The sequence below is a fragment of the Tachysurus vachellii genome, chromosome 11, assembly GCF_030014155.1.
Source record: "Tachysurus vachellii isolate PV-2020 chromosome 11, HZAU_Pvac_v1, whole genome shotgun sequence".
Classification (NCBI taxonomy): domain Eukaryota; kingdom Metazoa; phylum Chordata; class Actinopteri; order Siluriformes; family Bagridae; genus Tachysurus; species Tachysurus vachellii.
In genome coordinates, this window is record NC_083470.1 from 17,574,011 (window position 1) to 17,600,164 (window position 26,154).

General features: G+C 35.7%; 1 protein-coding gene across 1 annotated transcript; it reads left to right on the forward strand.

The window, feature by feature from the left end:
* The first annotated feature begins 4,965 nt into the window (after positions 1-4,965).
* On the forward strand, positions 4,966-25,228 carry zbtb34 (zinc finger and BTB domain containing 34). The gene is made up of 2 exons (XM_060880919.1): positions 4,966-5,081; positions 18,169-25,228. Exon 2 carries the CDS (start codon positions 18,204-18,206, stop codon positions 19,722-19,724), a length of 1,521 nt encoding a protein of 506 aa, XP_060736902.1. The 5' UTR covers positions 4,966-5,081; positions 18,169-18,203; the 3' UTR covers positions 19,725-25,228.
* The last annotated feature ends 926 nt before the right edge of the window (positions 25,229-26,154 follow it).

Below are 26,154 nucleotides of genomic sequence, written 5' to 3' on the forward strand. Positions count from 1 at the left end.
CAATGGCCTCAACATCATTGTCATTTTTATGAACTAAATTATACTCTGAATTTTAATGCTCCCTGATTGTCTGACATCTTTATGGATACTACAAACTACTTCTCACTGTATACTGTGTTAAGCTCATTGATAGAGGGAAATTTGCTAATTCATCTGGGCAGGAGACACCTTGGAGACCTAGCCCAGCCCATGGGTCCCTCGACTCTGATCCCTCACTCCTGACCGGCCCCATTAGTTTACTGCAGAAGAAATCTTGGTCAAGTACAGTATACAAAGCCCCACTTCAAGCAAGATTACTGCTTCAACAAGAAAGCTTTTGATGAGTGAGCCTGTTTTAAGATGTTATCAATACCACCATCAGTCCTAGTGGTCAATAAACCATTTCTAATCTCCCATGCCTTTGGCTACTTATTTGTTTTACTGTGGGTATGTCTTTCTTTCATATAGAATGAATATATAAAAAGAAAATTAAAGCAATGTACTAAATCAGAGTGGGGAAAAGTTTTACATGGAGCACTTTTGAGAACACCTGAAATGACAAAGCAATTTTTTTCTCTGTATGAAATTCATCCAATATTCAGTCCTGTAACCTAACGGTCAATCACAGCAGCAGAGGAGAAAGCTGAGATAAAGAATATCAGTTTTTCTGTTCCTGTCACATAGCATTTAAATAAGAAAAGAGTGAAATGCTTATCCAGTTAAGGCTTACAATAAAAGGCTAATATAAACAGTTAAAATGTTAATGCCATAAATGGCTGATGCATTTAAAAAAATTCATGTTAAAACCTAGGCATCCAATGTTAATTACCTGACACCCAAAGACGTGATTAGGTCTGGCTATTTGCTCAGTTGTCTTGTGTTGATAATACTAGTCATTACAAATAAACATTTGAACATACTCTAGTTTATTTTTTTCCTCATACTTTCTCACAAAGAGGTCTCTAGTGACAGCATCTTGCATAATACTGTAAGTATTGCAATATACATGCTAGATTACATAATATCATGTATTTGCTTATTATTACAGTAAGGAAAAAAAATATTTGATCCTCTGATGATTTTGTATGTTTGCCCACTGACAAAGAAATGATCAGTCTAGAATTTAAATGGTAGTTTTTTTTTACAGTGAGAGACAAGAACATAACAACAAGAAATCCATAAAAATGCATTTATAAAAAGTGATAAATTGATTTGCATTTTAATGAGTGAAATAAGTATTTGATCCCCTTTAAATCAGCAATATTTCTGGCTCCCAGGTGTCTTCTATACAGGTAACGAGCTGAGATTAGGAGCACTCTCTTAAAGGGAGTGCACCTAATCTCAGCTCGTTACCTGTATGAAAGACCCCTGTTCACAGAAGCAATCAATCAATCAATCAATCAATAAGATTCCAAACTCTCCACCATGGCCAAGAACAAAGAGCTGTTCAAGGATATCAGAGACTAGATTGTAGACCTATACAAGTCTGAACTGGGCTACAAGGCCATCACCAAGCAGCTGGGTGAGAAGGTGATTACAGTTGGTGCGATTTATCGCAAATGGAAAAAAAACAAAATAACTGTCAATCTCCCTCGGTCTGGGCTCCATGCAAGATCTCCCCTTGTGAAGTTTCAATGATCATGATAATGGTAAGGAATCAACCCAGAACTACACGGGAAGATCTTATCAATGATCTCAAGGCAGCTGGGACCATAGTCACCAAGAGAACAATTGGTAACACACTACGCCGTGAAGGACCGAAAACCTGCAGAGCCCACAAGGTCCTGAAGGTTTGAGTTGCCAAGCATCAGCCTTGAAACCTTAATGACTTGGAGAGGATCTGCAAAAAGGAGTGGAACAAAATCTCTCCTGATGTGTGCAAACCTGGTGGTCAACCACAAGAAACATCTGACATCTGTGAATGCCAACAAGGGTTATTTTTTTTACCAAGTACTAAGTCATGTTTTACAAAGTGGTCAAATACTTATTTCACTCATTAAAAGACAAATCAATTTATAACTTTTTTAAATGCATTTTTTCTGTATTTTTTGTTGTTATTCTCTCACTGTTAAGATAAACCTACCATTAAAATTATAGCCTGATCATTTCTTTGACACTGGAAAAATTTACAAAATCAACAGGGGATCAAATTTTTTTCCCTTACTGTATATTATATTTAAATATTACTTTATATTACAGCCATCTACAACCAGTAATTAGTTATTATTATTATTGTATATTTCTTTGAACAGTGGACAAAGAAAATTAATTCAGGATATATCATAAAATTTAAATGTATCCCTAATGAGCAACCCAGAGGTGATGATGGCAAGGAAAAACTCCTTGAGACTTTCTGTAACAAGGAAATTTATTCTACTTTTAACATGTATTCTGTCTTGTTGTTAAATGTTCACCGATAAAGACTTGAGTGCAAAACTGTTCAATTGCAGTTCAAAGCCATCTTCCTGCTTTCTATGCCTGTCCCTCCAGGATTTCGGTAGCGTTTCTTTGTGCTTGTTTGTACTTTATGTGCTTTTGTTGTGGCAGACCACTTGAATTGGTGAAACTGAAAGCACAGAATTCTTCTTTTAATCTGCATCCAGTGAACACACATATGGAATTCCTTTCTATGATAGCTGTACTCATGTGATGTCACACAATGCATCCTGGACCAAATCTGCAGTCATTTTAAAATTTGCAAGCTCCTCCAAATATCTGGGTTTCCTTGATTTTGCATTAATTTCTGCAATAAAAAAAATCACTAAATCTTGAAGAGGCTATTAACTGGACAGCAATCTCATGTATCTTTAAGCAGCCCATGTGCAGCCATCCTCAGCAGCATAGCGAGGAGTCCAATTTAGTGTTATCCCAAACAGTCTTTTTTAAGTGCATTTTTTTTCAACTGTCTGTATATCTCTGTGTGTGTGTGTGTGTGTACTGTATACATAGTGTATAGAACATTTTTTTTTTTTTTCATTAAACAACAACTTGCTTAACTATTAAATCTGGTCTTATCTTATCTTATCTTATCTTATTTATTTATTTATTTATTTATTTATTTATTTATTTATTTAACCATTTTAAGTAACTATACATCCACGTAAATTCATGGAAGTACAGCTTTTATTGCATTCTTACAAGTTTATTCTTATAGTACAAAAAATTATTTTGATGTATAGTCTAAAGAAATGTTTTACTTTATGTTTATTGTACATAATTACATTACACAATACGGATAATATTCTCTCATGAGGGTTGTGAAAATTTTAATCTCTCATATCTTAAAGGTTTGACCACTTTATTTAATACTAAATCTAAATTATAAATTCCTTTTCCAATATATAGCCTCTTTAATACAGTATAATACTATGTAATAGCTATCAAGTGTCTTACTGTATATATTATCATCCCTGTAACCTGCTAATTACTTAATATATACTTAACATATCGTATCTACGATGTCTATGTTAAATGCTCAAACTCACAAGATTGAAGGAAATAATACATGATATTTTACCTGCAGTTCAAAATGCTGAAAATTATAAATAATATAATATAATATAGATATAGGAAATCTATTGTCAGTTCTAAAAGCCATTTCATACCTCACATTGTTTCAGAAATTCAAACATTTTGCTGAAGTGACTTTATTAGACACTGATTTGTGAAAAAAAAATCTGTCAGAAAAGAAAGCTAATATTTAGTATTTCATACAAATGCGATTATAAAATAAAACCCCAATTATTCTCAGAATTCAGAGTAGACTTGCTGACTTGTAGGAATAATTGAGTTTACAATGCCCTCTACTGCTTTGTGGGCCATAAATCTGTTTTGATCTCAGGCCATAATGAAAAGTGTGACTATGGTCTACATTTTTCAGTGTGGGTTAAAAATGTGATTCATTACATAATTATTTTAAAACAAAGACATATATAAAAGTTTCATTAAAACTATATTTAGAAGATTTATTAAAAAACACTTAATTTAAAATCAGAATTATATTTAAATTATAAGTATTGTCTTTTAGACCATGGTTATCGATACTCAACTGTATTGATCTCATAAAATATTAATATAATATTTTAGGCATAGAAAGTCCTATTTCTTGCAAATCATAATAATCAGTAAATAACATAACAATAATACTAAATGCTTTAAAAGATTAATACACTGTGTGCTCAAAAAATGACATTTAAATTAACAATTATATCTCAGCACCAATTTCATTAATGTTTAAGACAACAGCTTAGAACGGATATTAGCTATTATCACTAAAAACAGACATGACTAAACAGACAGAACAGACAGAAACAAATGTTCATGAGTTAAAGACTATATATATATATATATATATATATATATATATATATATATATATATATATATATATATATATATATATATATATAAACGAACCATCTCGCACAGAAAGAAGCCCACCAAAAGAGGCAGAGAGCGCCATCTTTTGATCGCAAAAGGCAGTGCAACTCATGATCCCTGATCTGTATTAATTGCTTTGTAATAATTATACTACATTTCTAAAAATTAATCATATTTACACATAGTGATAATCATTAATATCTAAATAATTGATGCACTAACTACCTGTGCATTTCAGTAATACAGAATCGTGAGTTGCTATAGTTATGGATGTAAGCTTTCTCAGATATTAGCTCAATTCCATACCTATAGAACTACTGTTGACAAATCTCACCGCAGTGAATTGTAGAAAAAGGTTAATGCTTTAGATTCGAGATTAATGAGCAAACACTAAAACAGTTTGGGAGCTTGTCATTTTTTGCTTCAAACAATAAACACTGATTATGACATTTTTTTTGCATTGCCCATTCAATGACAAGGTCTACGCCTGCTAGTCACGCCTACCGGCTCTTAGAGCTGCGTCTTAACTGAACGAGATTTATTTGTAGTGCGCGTGCGTGAAAGTTTGGCGCATGCGCATTGACAATCGGGCAGGAGACGGGCATTGGGCAGTGACAACAACAGCAGCAGCAGCTGGTGACGGCGGCGGTGGAGGAGGAGGAGGCTAAACTGGAGCTCAAGAGTGGCGCTCGGAAGGAATGGACAACATTTAAGCCACCGCGGTAATGAAAACATGATGTTTTCCAGGGTATATTTTTAATATGAGCAATTAATTGTTTGGTGCGTATGATTTGGTTTGTGTCTAGTTACAAATGGTTATCTATTAGCGTCCTATCTTTCGTGCTAGCATTCCATAGCCGTTTCGCTAACGCTGCAACTAGCTAAGTTTTGCTGGAAGTATTTTTTTTTAAATGCTGCTGTTTGAATACTACCCAGTACCCCTGACTAACTGGCCAAGTTCTAGCTGCTTCGGCGTATAATAACACCCTAGCACAGGCTGTCAAAATTGACACCTTCCAAAAACAAAACAAACTTAAAATAATCAAGCATATGTCTCTAACCAGGCTAGCTAGCTAAATTAGCTAGTTAACTTGACGTCTGAGGCTTGCTTGAAATAAATGTCGGCTTGATGAGTTTTTCGATTCATTTTATATAAGTTGTTGCATTGAGTAGTTATAAAAACAATAAGAAGGCCAATTTAGTTAGTAGTTTAGTTGCTCTGCTGCGTGGTTCATCGAGTGGGCAAAATTAAGAAATATCCTGCTAGCTAGATATCACTTCGATAACTGCTACATGAACGCAGTTTTTGAGACGTATGCTATTGCTAGTTGAAGGCTGCACACAGGTGAACTTCTACGCAACTTCCTTATTTCCTGATCCAGATCTTACTGGCTTGCATGTTTTTTGTCCTCCTATGTCTTCATTATAATTTATTATTATTATTATTATTATTATTATTATTATTATTTTAAAATTAGTTAAAATCGTGTACTTTATTTAGTGCTGAACCCAGTGTACATTCTGGTCATGATTCATTTAAGCTATATTCTACATAAAGTAAATAATCACTTTTAATATTATTTAAACCTTAAGCCAAGTTACCATCTGCCACTTATTATTATGCCCGCAGATGATTTGGCTCTGTGTTTTTGTCAGTTCTGGTTGTGAATGTTTTACACAACTGTCTTGTGGAATGTCTGGAAAACACCCATTCAGTTTATTTGTCATTAGATTTTTTTTAATCTGGTTAATTCAGTCTAAATGTATCATCTAGTGTTATGAGTATTGTGGAAACGGGTTGCTTGATAGAAATATTAGAGCATTTGCTGCTGTGTACCAGCAGAAAGTGCTGGGCAAAGAACACATGCTATTGGGCAATACCAGATCATGCAGTGCTCCTGAAGTCTCAGGGTTCATGCAGGTTGACTGTCCTTACCAGTTTTTGCGTATTTTATAACTCTCAAATCTCTTGGTGTATATTTTATATATATATATTAGTTGGAACAAACAAATTATGCTTATAGACAAGAATGAATCCATCTCTATGGAATGGGCTTTATCTATATAGATTTCAAATCTGTACGATTTTAAATTTTCTTTTATGGTTTGTCTCTCAGACTGCTTCTCTTTCCGTACAGATCCTATAGGTATGAGCATTATGGCATTCCCTGTATATAAGCGTTTTCCCCTGCAGGGCTTGTTAGAACAGATGGAGCCAAGAAAATTAAGCCATGTGCCTGAGTAGGCCTCATTGCTTTGCATCTGGTAAGCGCTGAGTTTTTATGGCTGTGTTTTCTCTTTACAATGAGCCGTTCAAGCTGTTTTTGGTCGACAGTCTTGCTATCTGCTAATCTGTAAAAGCAACCCTCAAACAGGTGATATCAGTAGTGAGTAGAAAGACAATACGTTTGTGTTGCTGAAAGTTTGACCTGTCCTGGAGGATTTTGTGAGCAAAGGTGTTGCGTGTGTGTGTGTGTCTTGACATTGTTAGCCACACTAATAATGAGCCTGTGCTGGTTGTGGCATGAGTGTGATGCTGGTATGAATCTACCATCTCCAGGGTGTTGGAAGCATCATCATTTCACTGGCAAGACAGCAGCTATTTTTCATGACTTTCATTTAAATTGGAGCTAACTACTAGCTAAAAACTAACAATTATCAGTTGTTAGTTGTTAGCTAACTACTAACTAACAACTAACAACTGATAATTGTTAATAAAATAAGACAAAATACATTTCCACTGGCTGTCTTGCTGACTGAAACACTCTGATGATAAATTACTATTGCTTGGGTGCACTTGGTGAATGATTTGATTCAGCTGATTTCAAAGCTCTTAATTTTGAACACTTTGACTTCATCTTAAACCAAAATCTGGAGGGTGACTTGATAACAGGTCATACAAAATGTTTAGGAATTTATAAGCTCCTCACTTTACAGCACTGCACGATTTATGATATGTTATGTGATTTATAGATTACAGCCGTTTTTGCCAAAATAGAAAGAGATAATGTTTACAGATAAGGCAGGTAGCTCCATACATGATGGGTAATAAGCATGGTTCAACCACTGATGTCTCTCACTCAATTATTCTCACATTTCCACACACCAATGATAAATCTCAATATTACACGCATAAAGAATAAAACGTGTGTTAAGTTATTAAATTTGTAACATTGGAGATCTCAGGACAAAATGGAATGTGTAACCATTTACAAATGTAAGGAGTGCATGATCACTAGAGTGGTGTGAACTGGAACCCAAAAAGTTTTCATTTTACATGACTTTTTCGAGTGCGAGCCAAAGTTCTTCTATATAAATGCAAACCTCAGATTCTTTTTAGCCCCACCCCATGTGAGTCCAGACTTGGTACTTAGGGCAAACTATGGTATTTGGACCTAGAGTAAAACCACCCCAAGTGTTGTCCAGAAGGAGGTAGTCATAGCATATGTAAAGTGGTGTTTGATGGAAGCAGGCACCAGATGATTGTCATTCAGGTATTTTAACCAGTGGGCAGTCATACAGTAGGTCAGTGACCTACCAGCTGACAGTCAGGTCTCAAGCAATGGATTTATTAATATTCTGCAGGGAGTACAGTTAATATCTGTGACATTTGATAATTGATGTGTAAGAAACATGCCTAGTATGGGGTGGATAATCATCTCTTAGTAGCTCATGAAGCATGGGTACAAGCATTTTTGAAACTAGAATATAAACTAGAATAACCACATACCAAGATAGGTACCTTTTGTTTGGGAGCTGAATTCATGTTTGTTGCAAGCATTGGAGCAGAAGTTTTTAGGTTCAAGTCTACAGTATCCAAGGTAAATTACCTACTGAAGAAATTGAGACTTAAGCATGAAGTTCACTCCTTACAGCAGAGAGTGAGTCACTAGTGCAGAAACCCCAAAGCACATGTAAAATATACTGGCTTACTAAAAATTATATAGCCTTGTAACTGAATTACAGGCCATGCCAGACTATGCTATGTTTCCAAGGTTCAATATAAGTGATTGAATGCATTAGTTAATGAGCATAATTCTACATTAGAGAAATAATGACAGTACACTGAAGAGAAGACTACTCTGATACTTCTGTAGCTGTGATTGGTATCAGATGAGTGATATCTTCCCTCACACTTCCCATGTACCAGAGGCCATGGAGTTCTACAGTGTAGTGGTGAATTGCCCTCTTTTGTACTGAGCTTACTCTTATCATTCTATGAATCTGTTCAGTTTATGGTGCACAGATCCAAGTGCTTTAATCACATCTGAAACAGGCTTTGCTTTAACCTTTTATGTTCTTTGCCAGTGCTCTGTCAGTCATTGCTGTTACTTCAGGTTTGTCCCCTTTGGATATTTGCATCATGTCACCATTGATGTTTTTCTTACTCCTAAACTGTAAAAAGTAAAAAAGAATGTATTTCATTTGGTAAACTATTGTTTATTTGTTTTCAAAAACATCCCACATGCACACTTGATATTAATACATTGTACTATATCAAGGTAAAGTTCATCATCTAAATTAGAAAGAGTAAACCAAATTATCATTATGTAACTGCTGTAACCTCTCATGATCTATAAGCACAATGGTTTGGAAGTAAGCCTGGTAAGGGCTCGTCCTGGGGATTGAATTCCTGGTTAAACTTTGTTCAAACCCAAAAGTACAGGAAACTTGGGATCAAATTCAAACACTATTATTAATCCCACATTGGAAACTGGGTTAATGTTGACTCAAGCAAGTGTTCAAGCTAGAACAATGAAGTGTACACACAGCTTAGTTATTGAGATGATTTATATAAGATTAAATTAAATTTAAGATTAAATATATTTTGCATAGTTTTAACTTGCTTAACAGTTGATAAATGACAAAATGCTGGGCTTTAAACCTGTGAGTACACCTTTCTGGCACTCAGCCAAGGAAATTTGCCCCTTGAATCCACCAAACCACTTTGACGTACATTCTCTGGCAACTTGTCAAGTCAGTACACATGGTGTAGGCGGCAGTCTCCATTTTGCATCACACTGTAATATTCTTCTTACATAAAATTAGGACAGTGGAAGGGTGTATGTGGAAAATGAATGCTACTTTCTTGTTTGCTTGTCTTTTTTTACTTTATTTTAAATAAAGCAGCAATTAACCTTGCTGTCCACAAATGGGACCTTAAACAAAAAAAATGCTTGGGAACCGCTGCTTTCGAATGTGCCAAGATGTAAATATGTAGGCAGTGGTACAGGTGACTTTACAAGCCAGCTGCTGGTGAAACCATAAGTTGCAGGTTTCCCACATTGTCTTTTAGTGCATATGATGACTAGGGAACTACAAAGCAGGCCCAGGAGAGAGTTGTGAGCATTTTAATATCTAAGCAAGACTACTTGTTAACTGTGTGACCCAGGTTTTAATAAGTTACACATTCCACTGTCCATAGAGTAACATGTAGTGTTTAATGGCTGCGTTTGATTAGGTTTTGGCTTGCACTGTCAAGTACATCCTCATGCCCTAAGGATCTTTCACAAACAAATGATATCAGAGATGATTTGGACTAAAAAGTACACATTCATTCTGAAACTTGGATAGAGTGCAAATCCTGTTCTGTATCCAAACCCCCACCGTTCTTTTCCAAATCATTGTGAAATTTCCAAATGCTGCATATCTTCTTACAGTTTATTTGAAGCCAAGAATTATTTTTCAGGGTAAAAATCCAACAACATTCACAAAAAATCACTTGTATACATAGCACTGGACAAAGGCATCTGCCAAATGCTATAAATGTAAATGTTCAGATTAACCTGAATGTTAAGGGAAAACAAGAAATAATATTGGATTATCATCCTAAATAGGCAAGAACCAAATCTCAAACTTACTTGCACAAAGTGACATATCCATCATCTTATGTTCTGTAATCATTTGATTAACACTGTGGTTGTGTGATGAGGCCCAATACATTAATTGCTCTTATACCACAGATATTCACACAATACATTTTTTTTAATTCTATTTATTGATATTTTCAATCATTTGATTTTCGGGTGAGTTTTTTTAAGCCATAGCTTCCTCTGTTCAACTAGGCCAGACACTGTCATTTAGCATCAAGTTTAAAATGTAATTTGTTGCCTTTGTACCAGGTATTGAGTTTAATTATCAAAATGACAGTGGTCTTTTCTAATGCTGAACTAGTTATGTTGTAGTCTGCTACATATCTTGAAATTGACTAGGAAAAATTAATGATGCAATGTGCAATCCCTTTGCTATACATGTCATTGTGTTCAATGAACCATTTCACAGAAGTAATCTAAAGCACTTTCAGTGGGATTTTTTTTGAAACCCATTCTTGTCAAAGCAAAATACAGTGGTGTGAAGTATTTAGTATATGAAGTAAGTGTTGGCCCCTATCTGATTTTCAAAAAAAAAAAAAAAAATTTGCACCTTTTGTCACACTGTTTCAGATCATCAAACAAATTAAAATATTAGTCAAAGATTACACAAGTAAACACAACATGCAGTTTTTAAATGAAGGTTTGTATTGTTAAGGGAAAACAAAATCGAAACCCACATGGCCCTGTGTGAAAACGTGTTTGCCCGAGATCCAAAGAAATTCAGGAACAAATATGAGAGAAAGTAATTGAGATCTATCAGTTTGGAAAAGGTTAAAAAGCCATTACTAAAGCTTTGGGACTCCAGTGAACCACAGTGAGAGCCATTATCCACAAATGGTGAAAACATGGAACACTGGTGAACCTTCCCAGGAGTGGCTGGCCGCCCAAAATTACCCAAAGAGTGCAGAGACGACTCAAGATGTCACAAAAGACCCCTCAACAACATCCAAAGATCTGCAGGCCTCACTTGCCTCAGTTAAGGTCAGTGTTCCTGACTCCACCATTAGAGACTGGGCAAAAATGGTTCCAAGATGAAAACCGCTGCTGAGCAAAAAGAACATAAAGGCTCCTCTTAGATTTGCCGGGTAACATCTTGATGATCCCCAACACTTTTGGGAAAATACTCTGTGGACTGACGACACACAAATGTAACTTTTTGGGAGGTGTGTCCCAATACATCTAAAAATAAACACTGCATTTCAGAAATAGAACATCATGCCCAACAGTAAAATATGGTGGTGTTAGTGTGATGGTCTGTGGCGGTTTTGCTGCTTCAAGTCCTGGAAGACTTGCTGCGATAAATGAATTCTGCTGTCTACCAAAGTTATTGCAAACGCTTGATTTTGCAGTTCTTGCTGCTAAGGATGGCCCAACCATTTATTAGGTTTAGGGGGCAAGCACTTTTTCACACAGGGCCATGTAGGTTTTGATTGTGTTTTCCATTAATGATAAAAACTTTCATTTAAAAAACTGCATGTTGTGTTTACTTGTTATCTTTGACTAATATTTAAATTTGTTTGATGATCTGAAACATTAAAGTGTGACAAACAAGAAAAAAAAAAAAAAAATCGGGAAGGGGCCAACACTTTTTCACACCACTGTACAGTATCTAGCATGTGCATTTTAGGTCTAGCTAAAACAGAACAGGTATTTAAAAAGCTGAAAACAAATGAAGTAGCATTGATGGAACCTGGCATTGTGAAGAATTGTTAACATTTTTTCAGAGTCTGAACTTTTCAGTGTAATGTATAAATATTGATATTCACATGATGAAGGGGATGAAGTTAACATTTAAAATATAATTTTTTAAAGAGTATTTTGAGGAACAAGCAATGATATGGATGGGACACCTTTGAAATACACAATAATCGGATTGGGAAAACAATATTCAAACCATCACAGCACCTTTGTTGACATCAATATCAGTTTTGAAATTAAAAAACATCTAAAAATGATTCTGAAGCTTTTCAGGATGACTGCTAAAATTACTGTGATATTATGGTATATAATATACAGGTGTGCTAAAAAGGTGGTATACCCTGGGAGAATTTAAGATTCGTACTTTTTTTTTTTTTTTTTTTTTTTTTTAAATAAAACATGAGTGAGAAGGCAAAACATTTATTTTATCTCTTATAAGACTCAAGTTAATATGTAATGCATAACAGAATTGCACAAACATGAAACAGAACATAACTAAAAAAAGTTCTAGTTCAAAAGTTTGCCTACCTTTAGTTCTTAATATTGTATATTGCACATCAGTGATGGCATGCGGTCTTTGTAATAATTGTGCATGAGGTCCTTAATTCTCTCAGGTGGTATAGTTGCCCATTCTTCTTGGCAATATGCTTGCAATTCCTGTGAATCTTTTGGTTGTCTTGCATGTTTGAGATCTTCCTGAGGTGAGGAGACTGTGATGGCCACTCCAGAACCTTCAACTTTTTCTGCTGTAGCCATTGGAGGGTCAACCTCGTTTGCGCGTGCGTAGTTACAGTAAATGGACTAAACGAAGCCTTGAATTTTTTTTGTATTTGAATTACTCGAGTTACAGTACTTGAGGACTCGTTTCAGCTCTAGTTAAGATATTTTATAAACTTTTCCTGTTTTATAAAGTTAAATTATTACACAGGTCCATTGTTAATTCTTTTGTCTTCCCCATGGTGCCAAATCAGTGCACCGCACTGATCTGAGCTGAGAAACACTGACTGCAGTATCCAGCCAAATCAGTGCATCATGAGCTGAGAAAAACTGACTATTTATGCACAGACACAGACAATTACAATGATTCACAGGTGTGGAAACCTCCATTTAATAGCCATTTAATCCTCTGTTTTTTTATAACGTGGCCAAACATTCAACTTTTGATCAGGCCTGTTTAGGTGATTTCACGTATAGTTAGGTACTTTTAGGACTTATTACTTTTTGTGTGTGTGTGTGTGTGTGTGTGTGTGTGTGTGTGTGTGTGTGTGTGTATGTGTATGTATGTATGTATGTATGTATGTGTATATATGTATATATATATATATATATATATATATATATATATATATATATATATATATATATATATATACGTACACTAAAAGTAATATGTATATGTATACATGTGTGTGTGTATGTATGTATGTATGTATGTATATATATATATATATATATATATATATATATATATAAAGTATTTTTGTATCATCATTACTATTTATTTTAATGTATGCCTTAGTTTTGAAACTAAAAAAAAAAGTTATTTATATTTTTGTTTTTGCATCTCAGAAAAGGGTTCATTTAAAACCCAGAATGTTTGGCACTTAAATGCACTTAATTCTTCTCAGTCAACTTTGTCTTTGTTCAAAGTACAAGTACAGACAGGGAAACAATGGGTAATTAGACCCGTCTTATTTTCTCTTGTATATTTAATATTGCTCTTTAATTAAAAATACATTTTATCAGATTACTCGATTAATCTATGAAATTTTTGGTAAAATACTCGATTACTAAAATATTCAATAGCAACAGCCCTAATTATGTCTACGAAAATATCCTTGAATAGTTCAACTTCAAGTATGATTAGAGTAAGAATAACTTGAGTTACTTTTTCATATTTCTGCAGGTTTTGTGTTTCAAACAATGTTACTGTACGGTATCGGGTTTGTTTTTTATATTTCAGATGCATCTCAGTCTACCTCAGTTTTTTTTATATTTAAAAAAACACTGCACATATTTTAAAACTTTATTCACCAAAAGGTGAGCAGCTAGTGAACTTCCTAGCACTAAACTTGCACTAAATTCTAAGGTTTCTCTATGTTTATATTTAACACTTTGCACTATTTTATTACACTTTATTAAGCGTTTCTTACATTTTCTTTCATTTTGCACCTTAAATGTTAAGAGATAATTAAGTGTTCATTGTGACTGTAGACTTATGTTTACATTTTAATTATTTGAGTTTTCCATGGTTGTTGACATTTCTGTCTTAATAACTGAGGGGGATTATGATCAGAGGAAGGTTAAGTTTAAAATAATGTTTAATTGTAATATTTTTCTCCTGGTCCTTATTTTAAATGGGCCATAAAAAAAGTTCAATAATTATCGATATCGACCGATATGAAACACTGATATCGTGATACAGTTTTTGGCCATATAGCCCAGCCCTATTCCAGAACATTGTACTTGTTCCTCTGCATAAATGCCCGGGTAGAGTAGTGTTTTGGGTTATTGTCTTGTTGAAATATCAAGCCCTGGTGTATCTTCAACTTTGTGACTGATTCCTCAACATTCTCAAGAATCTGCTGAGATAGTGGAATCCATGCGACCCTCAACTTTAACCAGATTCCCAGTACCGGGACTGGCCACACAGCCCCACCAGCATGATGGAACCTCCACCAGATTTTACTGTGGGTAGCAAGTGTTTTACTTGGAATGCTGTGTTCTTTTGCCGCCATGCATAACTCCCCTTGTTATGACCAAATAACTCAATCTTTGTTTCATCACTCCACAGCACCTTATTCCAAAATGAAGCTGGCTTGTCCAAATGTGTGTTTGCATACCTCAAGCGACTCCGTTTGTGGCGTGTGTGCAGAAAAGGCTTCTTTCGCATCACTTGTGCAAAGTGCACTGAATTGTTGAACGATGCACAATGACATCATCTGCAGCAAGTTGATGTTGTAGGTCTTTGGAGGTGGTCTGTGGGCTGTTTTTGACCGTTCTCACCATCCTTCGCCTTTGTTTCTCCAATATTTTACGTAGCCTGCCACTTCTGGCCTTAACAAGAACTGTGCCTGTGGTCTTCCATTTCCTCACTATGTTCCTCACAGTGGACACTGACAGCTTATATCTCTGCGCTAACTTTGTGTAGCCTTCCCCTAAACCATAATGTTGAACAATCTTTGTTTTCAGGTCATTTGAGAGTTGTTTTGAGGCCTCCATGTTACCACTCTTCAGAGGAGAGTCAAAGAGAACAACAACTTGCAATTGGCCACCTTAAATACCTTTTCTCATGGTTGGATGCACCTGTCTATGAAGTTCAAGGCATAATGAGCTCACCAAACTAATTGTGTGTTCCAGTTAATCAGTGATAAGTAGTTACAGGTATTCAAATCAACAAAATGGCAAGGGTGCCCAAATTTATGCACCCGTCTAATTTCATTTTCATGCATATTGCACATTTTCTGTTTAATCCAATAAACCTCATTATTTGATAGATCAAAATGAAATTGCTGATCCAAAAATTTATAAAATTGTCAGGGGTTCCTGACCTTTTGCAAACGACTGTGTATAAGTGAACTGAAGAATGTGAGAGAGACTGACTTCAGCTGGTCTATTTGTGTGTGTGTGTCCAACATTTTTTTTGATGTTAAGGATGAAAGCCCATGTAAATCTATAAATTCTCAATTGTTCACTGCTTCATAAAGCACAGTGTTTTGTTTGTGGTTTAACATAATTTTCATGGGTAAAACTGTAAAAATTAATATTAATTAAATACCTGTAGAAGCTTTTAAAAATATGATTTTTATTAATGTTGTTTACTTATCAGATATAAAATGTGCTGCATATCAGAATTGCTAGTCATCCTACTTGTTTCACTGCTGCACTCTAGCTGTCACATTGTGTTTTGTTTTTCAGAAATCTAAACACTTTAACTTCTAAAGTTCTTTAGTTCCTGGCCTGAGGAAGCATCCAAGCACTGAACATTATGGTTGACATCTTTAATCACACTATTATATAGCTATTGAACACTCACTGCATAACATACCTCCTGCTGTTGTTTCAAATTTGTTCCACAATTTTCTGGAATAAATCAAGGAACAAAGAAGTCACTTCCTTTAGACAATTAATAGCTGTTTAAATTGTCTATAGCAACTTTGGTCCAAATCCCCAATACCCTGACACATTCACCGATTACACAAATCATGGTTTACCCAGTGCATTTTGGGTATGGTTCAATTGGAACCTGCCACTAGAGGGCATCTATTTTCAACTCTAGCCTATTTTTGTTACACTTGCACAGTCATAGCTTCTTCCAGTTTTAACATTTTAATGATTACAGTACCCATGACTGCTAATGAGGGGAAGTTGTTTAGGTTGTTTTTGGGTGTTTTAAGTAACTAAGAAAGCGTTTGCTAATGTTAATGCAAATGTGTCTGGAGATAAGACACATACCCTGATTGGTCGGTTTTGTTACTTCTGTGAATACATTTTAGCCAGTGTTAGCCAGTATAGAAAAAAAACATATCGTGTCTAAACATATAGAAAAAGTTCAGCTGTTGACTTTTGCTTTCTGGTGTGTTTTGTTTGCTCCAAATTCCAGGTTTGAAGGTTGACTTTTTACTCAAGGCAATCAGTGTTAATGCTTCCTTTGGTGAAAAGAGTTATACAGATCCTAATTTGGTTACAAATTTGAAGAACTGTGAAATTTTACATACCTCTTAATGTTTTTGCTAAGGTAGTTGTGTTATAATAGAGAAATAAATTGCATTGTAGTCTATGGATTATACTCTATGTAGAATAGATTCCTTGCACGTGGAGTTGTGCTACAACATGACCATTCCTGATATGCCAGTGTAGAAACACATAATTGAGCAGACATATTAATAGTACACAACAGTTCTTGTAACAGTTCTTGTAAAAGTTGATTTAATCTACAAAATGCTTTTGAATGAATAAAAACCTAAGCTTTTTTTTTTTTTTTTAAACAAAGTTAATGTATTTTTAAAACACAAAAACACTTAGACAAATATTTATAACTTATGCTAGGACATGAAATTGAGTTTAGATGCATTCTGTTCCAGTTGAGCTGTTCCTACTTCACGCAGATAATCTGTGGTAAATTCAGTTGATTGAACATCGTTTGGAAAAGTACACCTCTGTCATCTGAAAGCCCCACAGCTAAGAGATCATATCAAAAACAAGCCATAAAGTTGACCCTTGTGGACACTACCCTTTCGTGATGTTCGTGAACAAAATCGTCCACTAATTAAACTTATATAAAAATATATCAGATTAATATTTTTTTTTTTTTTTTTTGCAGAAATGTGTTAAGTTAGTGATGTCACAAATTAGTGATGTCACAAATTTGAATAAAAATGCAAACAAAATGACTTATTTTTAATATAAAAATATTCTTTTTCCCTTTTGTTACAGTCTTGGGTTTTCATAGTAAATATGACTAATAACATTGGATTTTATGCATTGTCAGTTTTTGTGCAGCATTAGATTTGAAATATTTCTCTCTCATTTACATATCAGCTGTTTTTCCCCCAATGAATGTCATCATAACCATTCTTGTTTGATTATGGTTCCCTCTGCTGGGAAGAGGTAAAATGTGCAATTTTTACAGTTGACCAAAAAATTAGGCCATTGACCAATTACACAGGCCTGAAAGCTTATGTTCAGGCTTTTTCTTTACATGGAGTTGTATCGAGTTATCAGAGGTGTGTCTGTGTGTCTGTGTGTCTGTGTGTCTGTGTGTGAAATTTTGTTTTGTCAGGCTTTCAGTGTGTGCATGCACGTGTGTGTTTAGACTTTTCAGCAATCCTGAAAACACCCCAAACATCTGCACACAAACACAAAAACACACATGCACACTACAGTATACTGATTTCCTCCATAGAACCCAATGTAAAAAGCACAGGCCTGTGTAATGGGGTAATTTTACAAATAAAATAAATTTGCAAAAATAAAAAATTACAGATTTTGGCCTGGCCAAAAATTCTAAATAGTCTTTCCAAAGTACACGTTATATAAAGGGTTGTCCCAAAAAGTCATTCCTCTAGCTGAAACACAGAGAAAGATATGGCTAAAAATAGGGAAACTATGCCCCCTAATGGACATAAATGTCCAAAAGTGTCCAGAAGTGTTAAAGGAATTTTTTTTATTTTTCTTGGTTGCATAATTGAAAGTTATTTAAAAATGTAATTAAATGTATTTATTGATCTCCTTGTAGGTTTTCTGCCAACCAGGTGAGACGTCAGTTGAGTCATGGAGGACGACGGCAGATTCATAGAGTTTGATGTGCCAGAGTTCAGCAACACTGTACTTAAGCAGCTCAATGAGCTGCGGCTCCAGGGTAAGCTCTGTGATATTATTGTGCACATCCAGGGCCGACCATTCCAGGCTCACAAAGCTGTGCTGGCTGCCAGTTCACCGTACTTCCGTGACCACTCGTCTCTAGGCACCATGAGTGGACTGTCCATTTCGGTGATCAAGAACCCTGCAGTGTTTGAGCAGCTATTAACCTTTTGCTATACGGGACACATGAAACTATGTCTACGTGATGTTGTAAGCTTCCTTACGGCTGCCAGCTTCCTGCAAATGCAGGCCGTCATTGACAAGTGTACACAAATCCTGGAGGGCCTCCACTCAAAGATTAGTCTGCCTGTAGTTTCTGGCCGAGCAGAAGCTGAAGAAGACCTTGATTCTAGAGCTAGACTCAATGGTGCAAAAGATGTGGGCATTTTTTTGAATCCGACCCAGATTTCCCCACCTTATTACCCTAGGAAAAGCTATCGAGTAGAGGCTAGTGGAGGTGGAAAAGGGCTTGCACACTTAACAGAAGAAGGGCAGTCAGATCGAGGGAGTGATTGCACTTCAGAGCAGGAGGCATCAATGGAAGTAGAGCTGGATCAAGTGGACATGATTGAGAAGAATGGGCAAGTCACCGACATACAAATCAAGCTGGAAAAAACGGAGCGGCCCACCTACTCAGACAGCTCGTCAGCGGGTGATGATAGCTACCACACAGAACTGGTGGATGGTGAGCAAGTTCTAGCTGTGACTGTAGGACCTTATGGGCCAGTGCCATCCTCTGCTCAGTGCACCTATTCGGCACTCTCTTCATCCTGCTTTGTTGGTATCAGTCCATCCAGTCCCTCTCAGTCAATTCTCAGTGGATTTCGAGGTGGCCGCACCAGACCTAAGCGCAGTACACCAGTCCCAGCTGATGTAATTTCTCAGCTTAAGCCAGGCACAGAGGATGGAGACGGAATAGCATCAGGAGTTGTTTTTGAGAATGATGTGAGGGAACGAGGTCTCCGTGGCCATTGGTATCCTTTTAATGAGCGTCTTGTGTGTGTCTACTGCGGCAAGTCCTTCAACCAGAAAGGCAGCTTGGACCGCCACATGCGTTTGCACATGGGCATTACTCCATTCGTGTGCAAGTACTGTGGCAAGAAGTACACTCGCAAAGACCAACTAGAGTATCACATCCGTGGTCACACAGACAATAAACCCTTCCACTGCCAAATCTGTGGCAAGTGCTTCCCTTTTCAAGGCACCCTCAATCAGCACTTGCGTAAGAAGCACATGGGTTCCGGTGTCGAGATGAACAACCACACAGGCCCACAAGGTGAAGCAGCAGATGGCCAGAAAGGGGCACCAGTGGAAGTCTCAGAGAACGTCTACAGTGATGCATATAACGATGATGAGTCTACAAAAATCACAAGCGAGGAGAGTGTAAAAGGCAGTGCTGAAGAACCACCTGGGTCCAGATGTGATTATTAAGTAATCAAGATAATAGTGAGTTTCATTCTGCAATGCGCAGCCTTTAAAGTAGTTGTTGAACCCGCCTTGCACATTTTCTTCTTGTGCATTTTTTGTGATCTGGTTTAAGAAGAGATACTGCATTCTTAATAAGCAAGTTTTTCAAAGGTGAGGGGAATTGCTGTCAAGGAGAAGGATTGAGTGGGACATCTCAATAATTAAGGCCTTTTAAAGAGTTTTTTTTTTATATTTTATATAGATAAATATTTCCATGTTTTTAAGCATAGAGTAATATAGGCATGTTGCAATAATGAATAATGTGAAAGCTCAGATAAGATGCTTGTCATATCATGCTTTTACCTGACCTGTTTTTGCACATTTGGCCTTAAGTGGGCTAATAACTCAAAAGGATTGGTTTTACCTACCAGTGCAAAAGCTCTGTGACACATCTGTTCAATACCTCATCATACAATGTAACATACTCACAGTAAGACAGTATTTGTCAGTTTATTTAACTCCAACTGGGTTCTTTCTCAGTCCAGAACCTGAAAGGAAGTCAATAAGCATCTTGTTTTAAAGGTTTCAGTTGCTTTTACCTAGCAATATTGGCACAACACATTTCCACTACACACAGCCTTGGTACTACAGTGAACGTTTTTGAGCCTGTATTAAAATCCAAACTGCATTCTTTAGATTTGTTAAAAATGCTATATGTTTTTGAGAGGTGCTTTTTGGGTGGTTAGAGTTAAGTTGGGTTATAGTCTACATGCTCTATGCAGAATTACGGATGGGCAATTAAAGAAACCAATATTGTGAGATGTATAGTTATTTACAGCAACAGAAAATAAATATCAAACCAAATTGATTGATTATAATACAAGAAAACATATTTTTAGATTTTACTACAAGAAAGACAGTATAATCAAAAAAGATAAAATCAGAAGAGCTAATGTTGATTTGAGTTTTACTGTTGCAGTGTATATTTGCTAGTTTTGCTGGGCCATAGTCCCACTGTAAAAATCCTAATGCTCAAAATTCTCTCTGAGCAGCACAATTATATTCTCAGTACTGAAAATCATGCCAAAACTCCTCAACACTAAACCATTAAATGCATTCTTAAAATAGTGTAAGATGAGTCTCGCTTTACATGGTTTTGATGACCCACATCAGCCATCTTGGGGATGAATGTCTTTTGTTGCCTTTAAAGAACTTTATTCTACATAAGAAATATTCAGTGTCAATTTCAGTTCTGTTGGTATGATCTTAACTACTATTTTTTAGAAGACATTTACACATCAGTTTTAGAATTTAGAATTTCTAAGCTTTTCCAGAGTTCAAATTTCTTTCCCATTTGACAAAGTACTAATCAGAATATATCCTGCTTTCTAGATACATTAACAGTGCAGCATCATTTCACACAGAAACACACAAAAGCAGGAATATCAGGTGCTAAATTGGATAAAAAATTAAGCTGAAAAGCTAATCTGATCTAAATTGGGTCAATACATTTTTCATGTTAAGAATATAAGCACTGTCTGCAAGAAAACATCAATGATACCTCTATTTACAATCAATCATTTACATATTTATGATTGCAATTTTTAGACCTGAAAGTATGGTTTAAGCTTGAAGTGTTTAATAATGTAAAGCTTGTAGATCTGGAATTGATTCTGGGAGTGTGTTTGGCTAACACTGAGAGGAACACTGCTGCACCATTAGTCATATATTAGACTCTGGAAATTATCTCTAAATCGTACTGTTAGGAAATCTTTATTAATCTTAAGTCTTCAGGCTAAAAGCAGTATGAGCAGCTGTACAGTTGGCTTTGAAGGCACACAGGCTTTGTCCCCAATAATGAAAATTTATGTAGAGTAAATATTATGTAATCTGCATGACTAAGATTTTCATTCTTCACTGACCAACATCAAATAAGACAGGTGAAAAGGTTTACCTGTGACAATCTCTGGATATTTTTTCCCAAGTGTTTTGAAAAACACTGACTTACAATGCTCTATTTGTACTCTTCAAAATTTGTGTTAATAATTCAGTCACTGTAAACATTGAGTGCTCTTTGCCCTGCAAGACTCTTGTGCAGATTGCTCCAGGGCTTGCATGGCTTCCTTAACACATACCACTTATGCTAGGCGTTTCTTATTTGCTATTGAATATATAGCACTTAATCTGAAATAATTTGTTGTTAGCCTGTGTCGGCTGTATTATGTTTTTCCTCATTTAACAGTTAACACACAACATCTTCCTTAGACCAAAGCAGGTGGTTTTATGGTTAACATACAAATGGTGCTTATTGTTCTTGTTTGTTTTTCATTATTTTATAGACACAGTTTATTTAAATCAGTTTGTCTTTGTATTTGTATGTTTTATATTGTGAGTACTTTTAAGGAAACTGTCAAACCCTTTGTCTTAAAAAGGCTTGTTATGTAATGTGTGATTCCGCACTGAGAAAAGTAGCAGTGCTTCAGAGAATCCTGTGGAGGTTCTGCTTTCTTTCCCTGTGGAGGTTTCCTTACATGTTTTATTTTTGTTTTATTTTTATTTTATTTTTTTTATCCTTTTTATTTCATCTTTTTTTTTTATTTTTGTCTTTTTCTTGTGAAAAATCAGTCAAATGGTTTCAAAGCCTAGGCTTGCAAGCAGGCATAAACTGATGGTTTCTATTATGATGTGTGTGCTGGTAATGGCTGTATCAGTCAGCAGTGATTTTCTGGTGGTCATTCTCTATTTTGGGAATGAAGAGTAGCTGACCTCCTCAATAACAGATAGACTCCTGTTTATTATGTACCTACCATATGTTGTATGTAAACATCCTATTTGAACACAGCCATTGTTCTGATTAAAATGACATGTTTTTGATTATATATAGTAAAGAGATTAAAGAATTTCTGCCTAATAGTTGATGCAATCTTGGCCACTAACCAAAGATCAAGCCAAAAAAAAATAGAGTGATGGTTATATACGCTGCACAGTTGAGTGTTGGGAGCAAACCCAAATCCCACAACCATCGAGAAATCATGAAATTATTTTCTAGCCAAACATCCACTGGGTAGTGGTGTGTGAGTTCTTGCTTTTTCAAATTTTTTTTTGTTTGTTTTGTTTGTTTTTTTAAAACTGTGTCTGAACAAAGGACAAAATCTGCTTAAGTGCTGTTAAGATAAATGTGACTTAAGCCATAAACATGTAATAGCAGTGGTCGGATGACTGGATGTGTTTATTTCTTTGAAGAACAAATGAGTTCGAAACATCAGTTCTTATTAAATAATCTGTATTAGGATTGAATCTGTGCCTTGCCACAAGAAATGCTCATATACCCCTTTTCTTTTTCAGTTACAGGAAAAAGAAAAGTTTGTGCATAAATCAGTTCATTTCGGTCTATGTGTATCTATTAAGCAATTGACATTTGTGCTTATTAACACCACTTGTCAGGGTTCTCGCTTTATAAATGCATATAATCTTGTACCTGTTGCTTTTGTGTGTTATACTATGTGTTAAAGTTTTACAGAGTTAAGAAGTTAAATGCAGTAGCAGAGATGTTGCATTAATAAATGTAATATGCAGTTTTGACCGGAAGAGATTGTAGCAGGTCATAAAGGGACAATCAGACAGCTTCATACACGCGAAGCTACCTCTTGAAATAAGTGATATTATACCTTTGACTATTGAATTTAACTTTTAATTAGTTTTTGGCACGAATGAATCCTTTTATTATGCCAACCACTCTGCAGTTTAATATTGAAGTGCATGCTAGACCACTTGTAGATGTAGAAATGTACTGCATGGTGGTTACAACATTTATAACAAACACAGAGATGGAGATCTGTATTTCTGTTTGTAAATTTTATTTTCATTTTAAATGTAATTGTCTGGCATGCACTTACGATGAGCTTTCCTTTTTTATTTTAATCAAAAGATATTCTAGATAGAGGGGACTAGCTTACAATATCTTTCTTCTCTTAAATGGGACTCAAATATAAGGCCTCAAATATTTCATGTCTAGGGAGTTTTAATGGTGCTTTTAGACTGGTCAGGTTTATTTGATTTCCTCTACTAATACATATGTACATAAAGGGGCATAGTGGTGATTTTAAATATGTTCAAGTATAACGAGATTAGTGTCAATCAACTCATTTTGACAAGATAAGATAACTGTTGTTCACTGTTTGTGTTCAAATAACAGAATGGCCAGGCAGTTACTGTAAGCTGTGACATGAATTAGAATGAAGGGTTCACAGGAATAGAACTAGGACTACTTTAAGAATTTTCAGCTTGTCCTTATATTAAAGCTGACTTGCTTCAGGTAGTTTATGAACACTGATATTAGTTACAAAGTCTTCCATTGCTTTTCTGCTTCCAACATGTCCCCACTGTGTGATGCAAAAGCAATATCCTTTTTAAAACAGTTTGGCACTGCAGTCTGTTGCACATTTACAGAAGAATCAAGTCTCAATGTGAGTGCTATCAGTGATATCAGGGAGCCATGGAGATGATTATAACTTAGAGTTTGTGAAAATTTGGATACATTGTGTGAAAATGATTCAAAGTGTGGCTTCTTGATTTACTTCACTTCATAGGCCATGTATCAGCTGAAAGCTATGAGTTTCTGAGCCTCACGGATGTTTTGTTTGTGCGTTTGTCAACCTTGACTATCCATCTGCCACGTCACTACAGTCATTTCAATGCTGTATCTGTATCAAATGTGGAAAAGCAGCCTGGTTGGGATGTGCTGCTTCCCTGAGAACCAGAAGATCTCTTCCACATCCTCATGTACTGGGACTACAGATCAAAAGAAGACTGTCCGCACTTGTGTACACTGCACTGAAAGTAATAAGTATGTCTTCTCAGTGGATTTCTGTTATCGAACAGTCCCTGGAATTCTGTTTGCTTCTACAGTAGTTCTCCTGTATTCTATGATATGGCAAAAATGTACAACTCAGGGTTTACTAGTATTCAGCTATGGCCACTTTGGACATGCAGTGCATTTTGTATGTTCAAATTAATCATGCACTTTTACTTCAGGTTGGGGAAGCAAGTCCTCAGTCAGTGGTTCCCAAAAAAAATCAGTCTGCCTCATGGGTGTCTGTAAAACACCCAACCTTTTTTTTCCGTTTTTACTTTCTGTATCCATGGGCTGAGCACAGGGCTTTAGCATAGAGGAAATGCTGGAGATCTCTAAGCATTTTCCATGGAAATATCTGTTATCCACTATATTAACAACCTCACAAACCCTACTGTGAACCTCAGAAATTCTACTGTTTTATACACTTATGAAGTACGTTAAAGCTAGCTGGTGCCAATGCTGTAAACATTAACTCGCCATTTTTTTATTTTGTTCATAGCATGAAATAATATTTATTCAAATTATATATTTTGCTCATAATCATTCTGTGCTGCTTTTTTTTTTGTTTGTTTTACAGAGCTTGTAAATTGCTTTTTTATGATCTATAAATGACAATAGATGCACAAAATGCAAACTGCATTTATTCGTAAAATAAAGATGCTGATTTAGCAAACGTGTCGTGTGTGTGTGTGTGTGCTCGCGCGCGATAAAGCAAAGCAGTCGGTTACTATAATGCCTGGCTTGAGACGGGATATATGGGTAGATAGGTTAAGTAGAAATCTGTTTAATGCTGGTATCAACTGCCTGCACTCCCCCACCTGATGTCGCTGTTTACACTTTATAGAAAAAGGCCAGCCATTGTGCCTGTTTTTACATCCATTATGTGTACTTAAACATTGACGTCAAGCCAAATGCAGCCACTGCAGTATGTTCCAGAGTTTAGGACCAACCCCTTTAGTACCCCAAGTGTCAACATCATCAAAAATGCCTTTGAGACTTCACAATTTACTAAATTAAAAAAAAAAAGAAGCAGATGTTTCATTTCACTTCATATTTGTTGTATTAAGGAAACGTCGAGCTATTAGAAATGCATTTTTTCAAGCTCCAGCACTTTAAATTATATAGGTTTAAATTATAATAATTAAGGTATAAATTAACCTTAAGCAGCCAATGTACGATTTATTTTTTATTAAACAGCCATTATGAAATGTAGATTTTCAGAATGAAATTGTCCCTTTCTTAACATGTTCTAGTTAATGGGGTAATTTCTGAAAAAAAAAAAAATATTTTGAACTAATATTTCACTATGATGGGGTGGACATGCTGAGCTTAACATCCTTGTAGTTGGTGAAGAAAACTAAAATATATAAGTAGGTACTGTGTTTTCAGGAGATGTTTTAATGTCCACAGAAGAAAAACAAAATGGGAGTGGGGATATCACTGAGTACATCAGCGATAGTGTCTTACTGAGGCACTTACCCCATAATGACAGGGTGGACAGCAATGTCAGGGACATTCACTTTTTACACACACTAAAGTTAGCTGAGCGGTGTGTGAGGCGTGCAAAAATCACATCCATCCAATCCAAGAACACAGAAT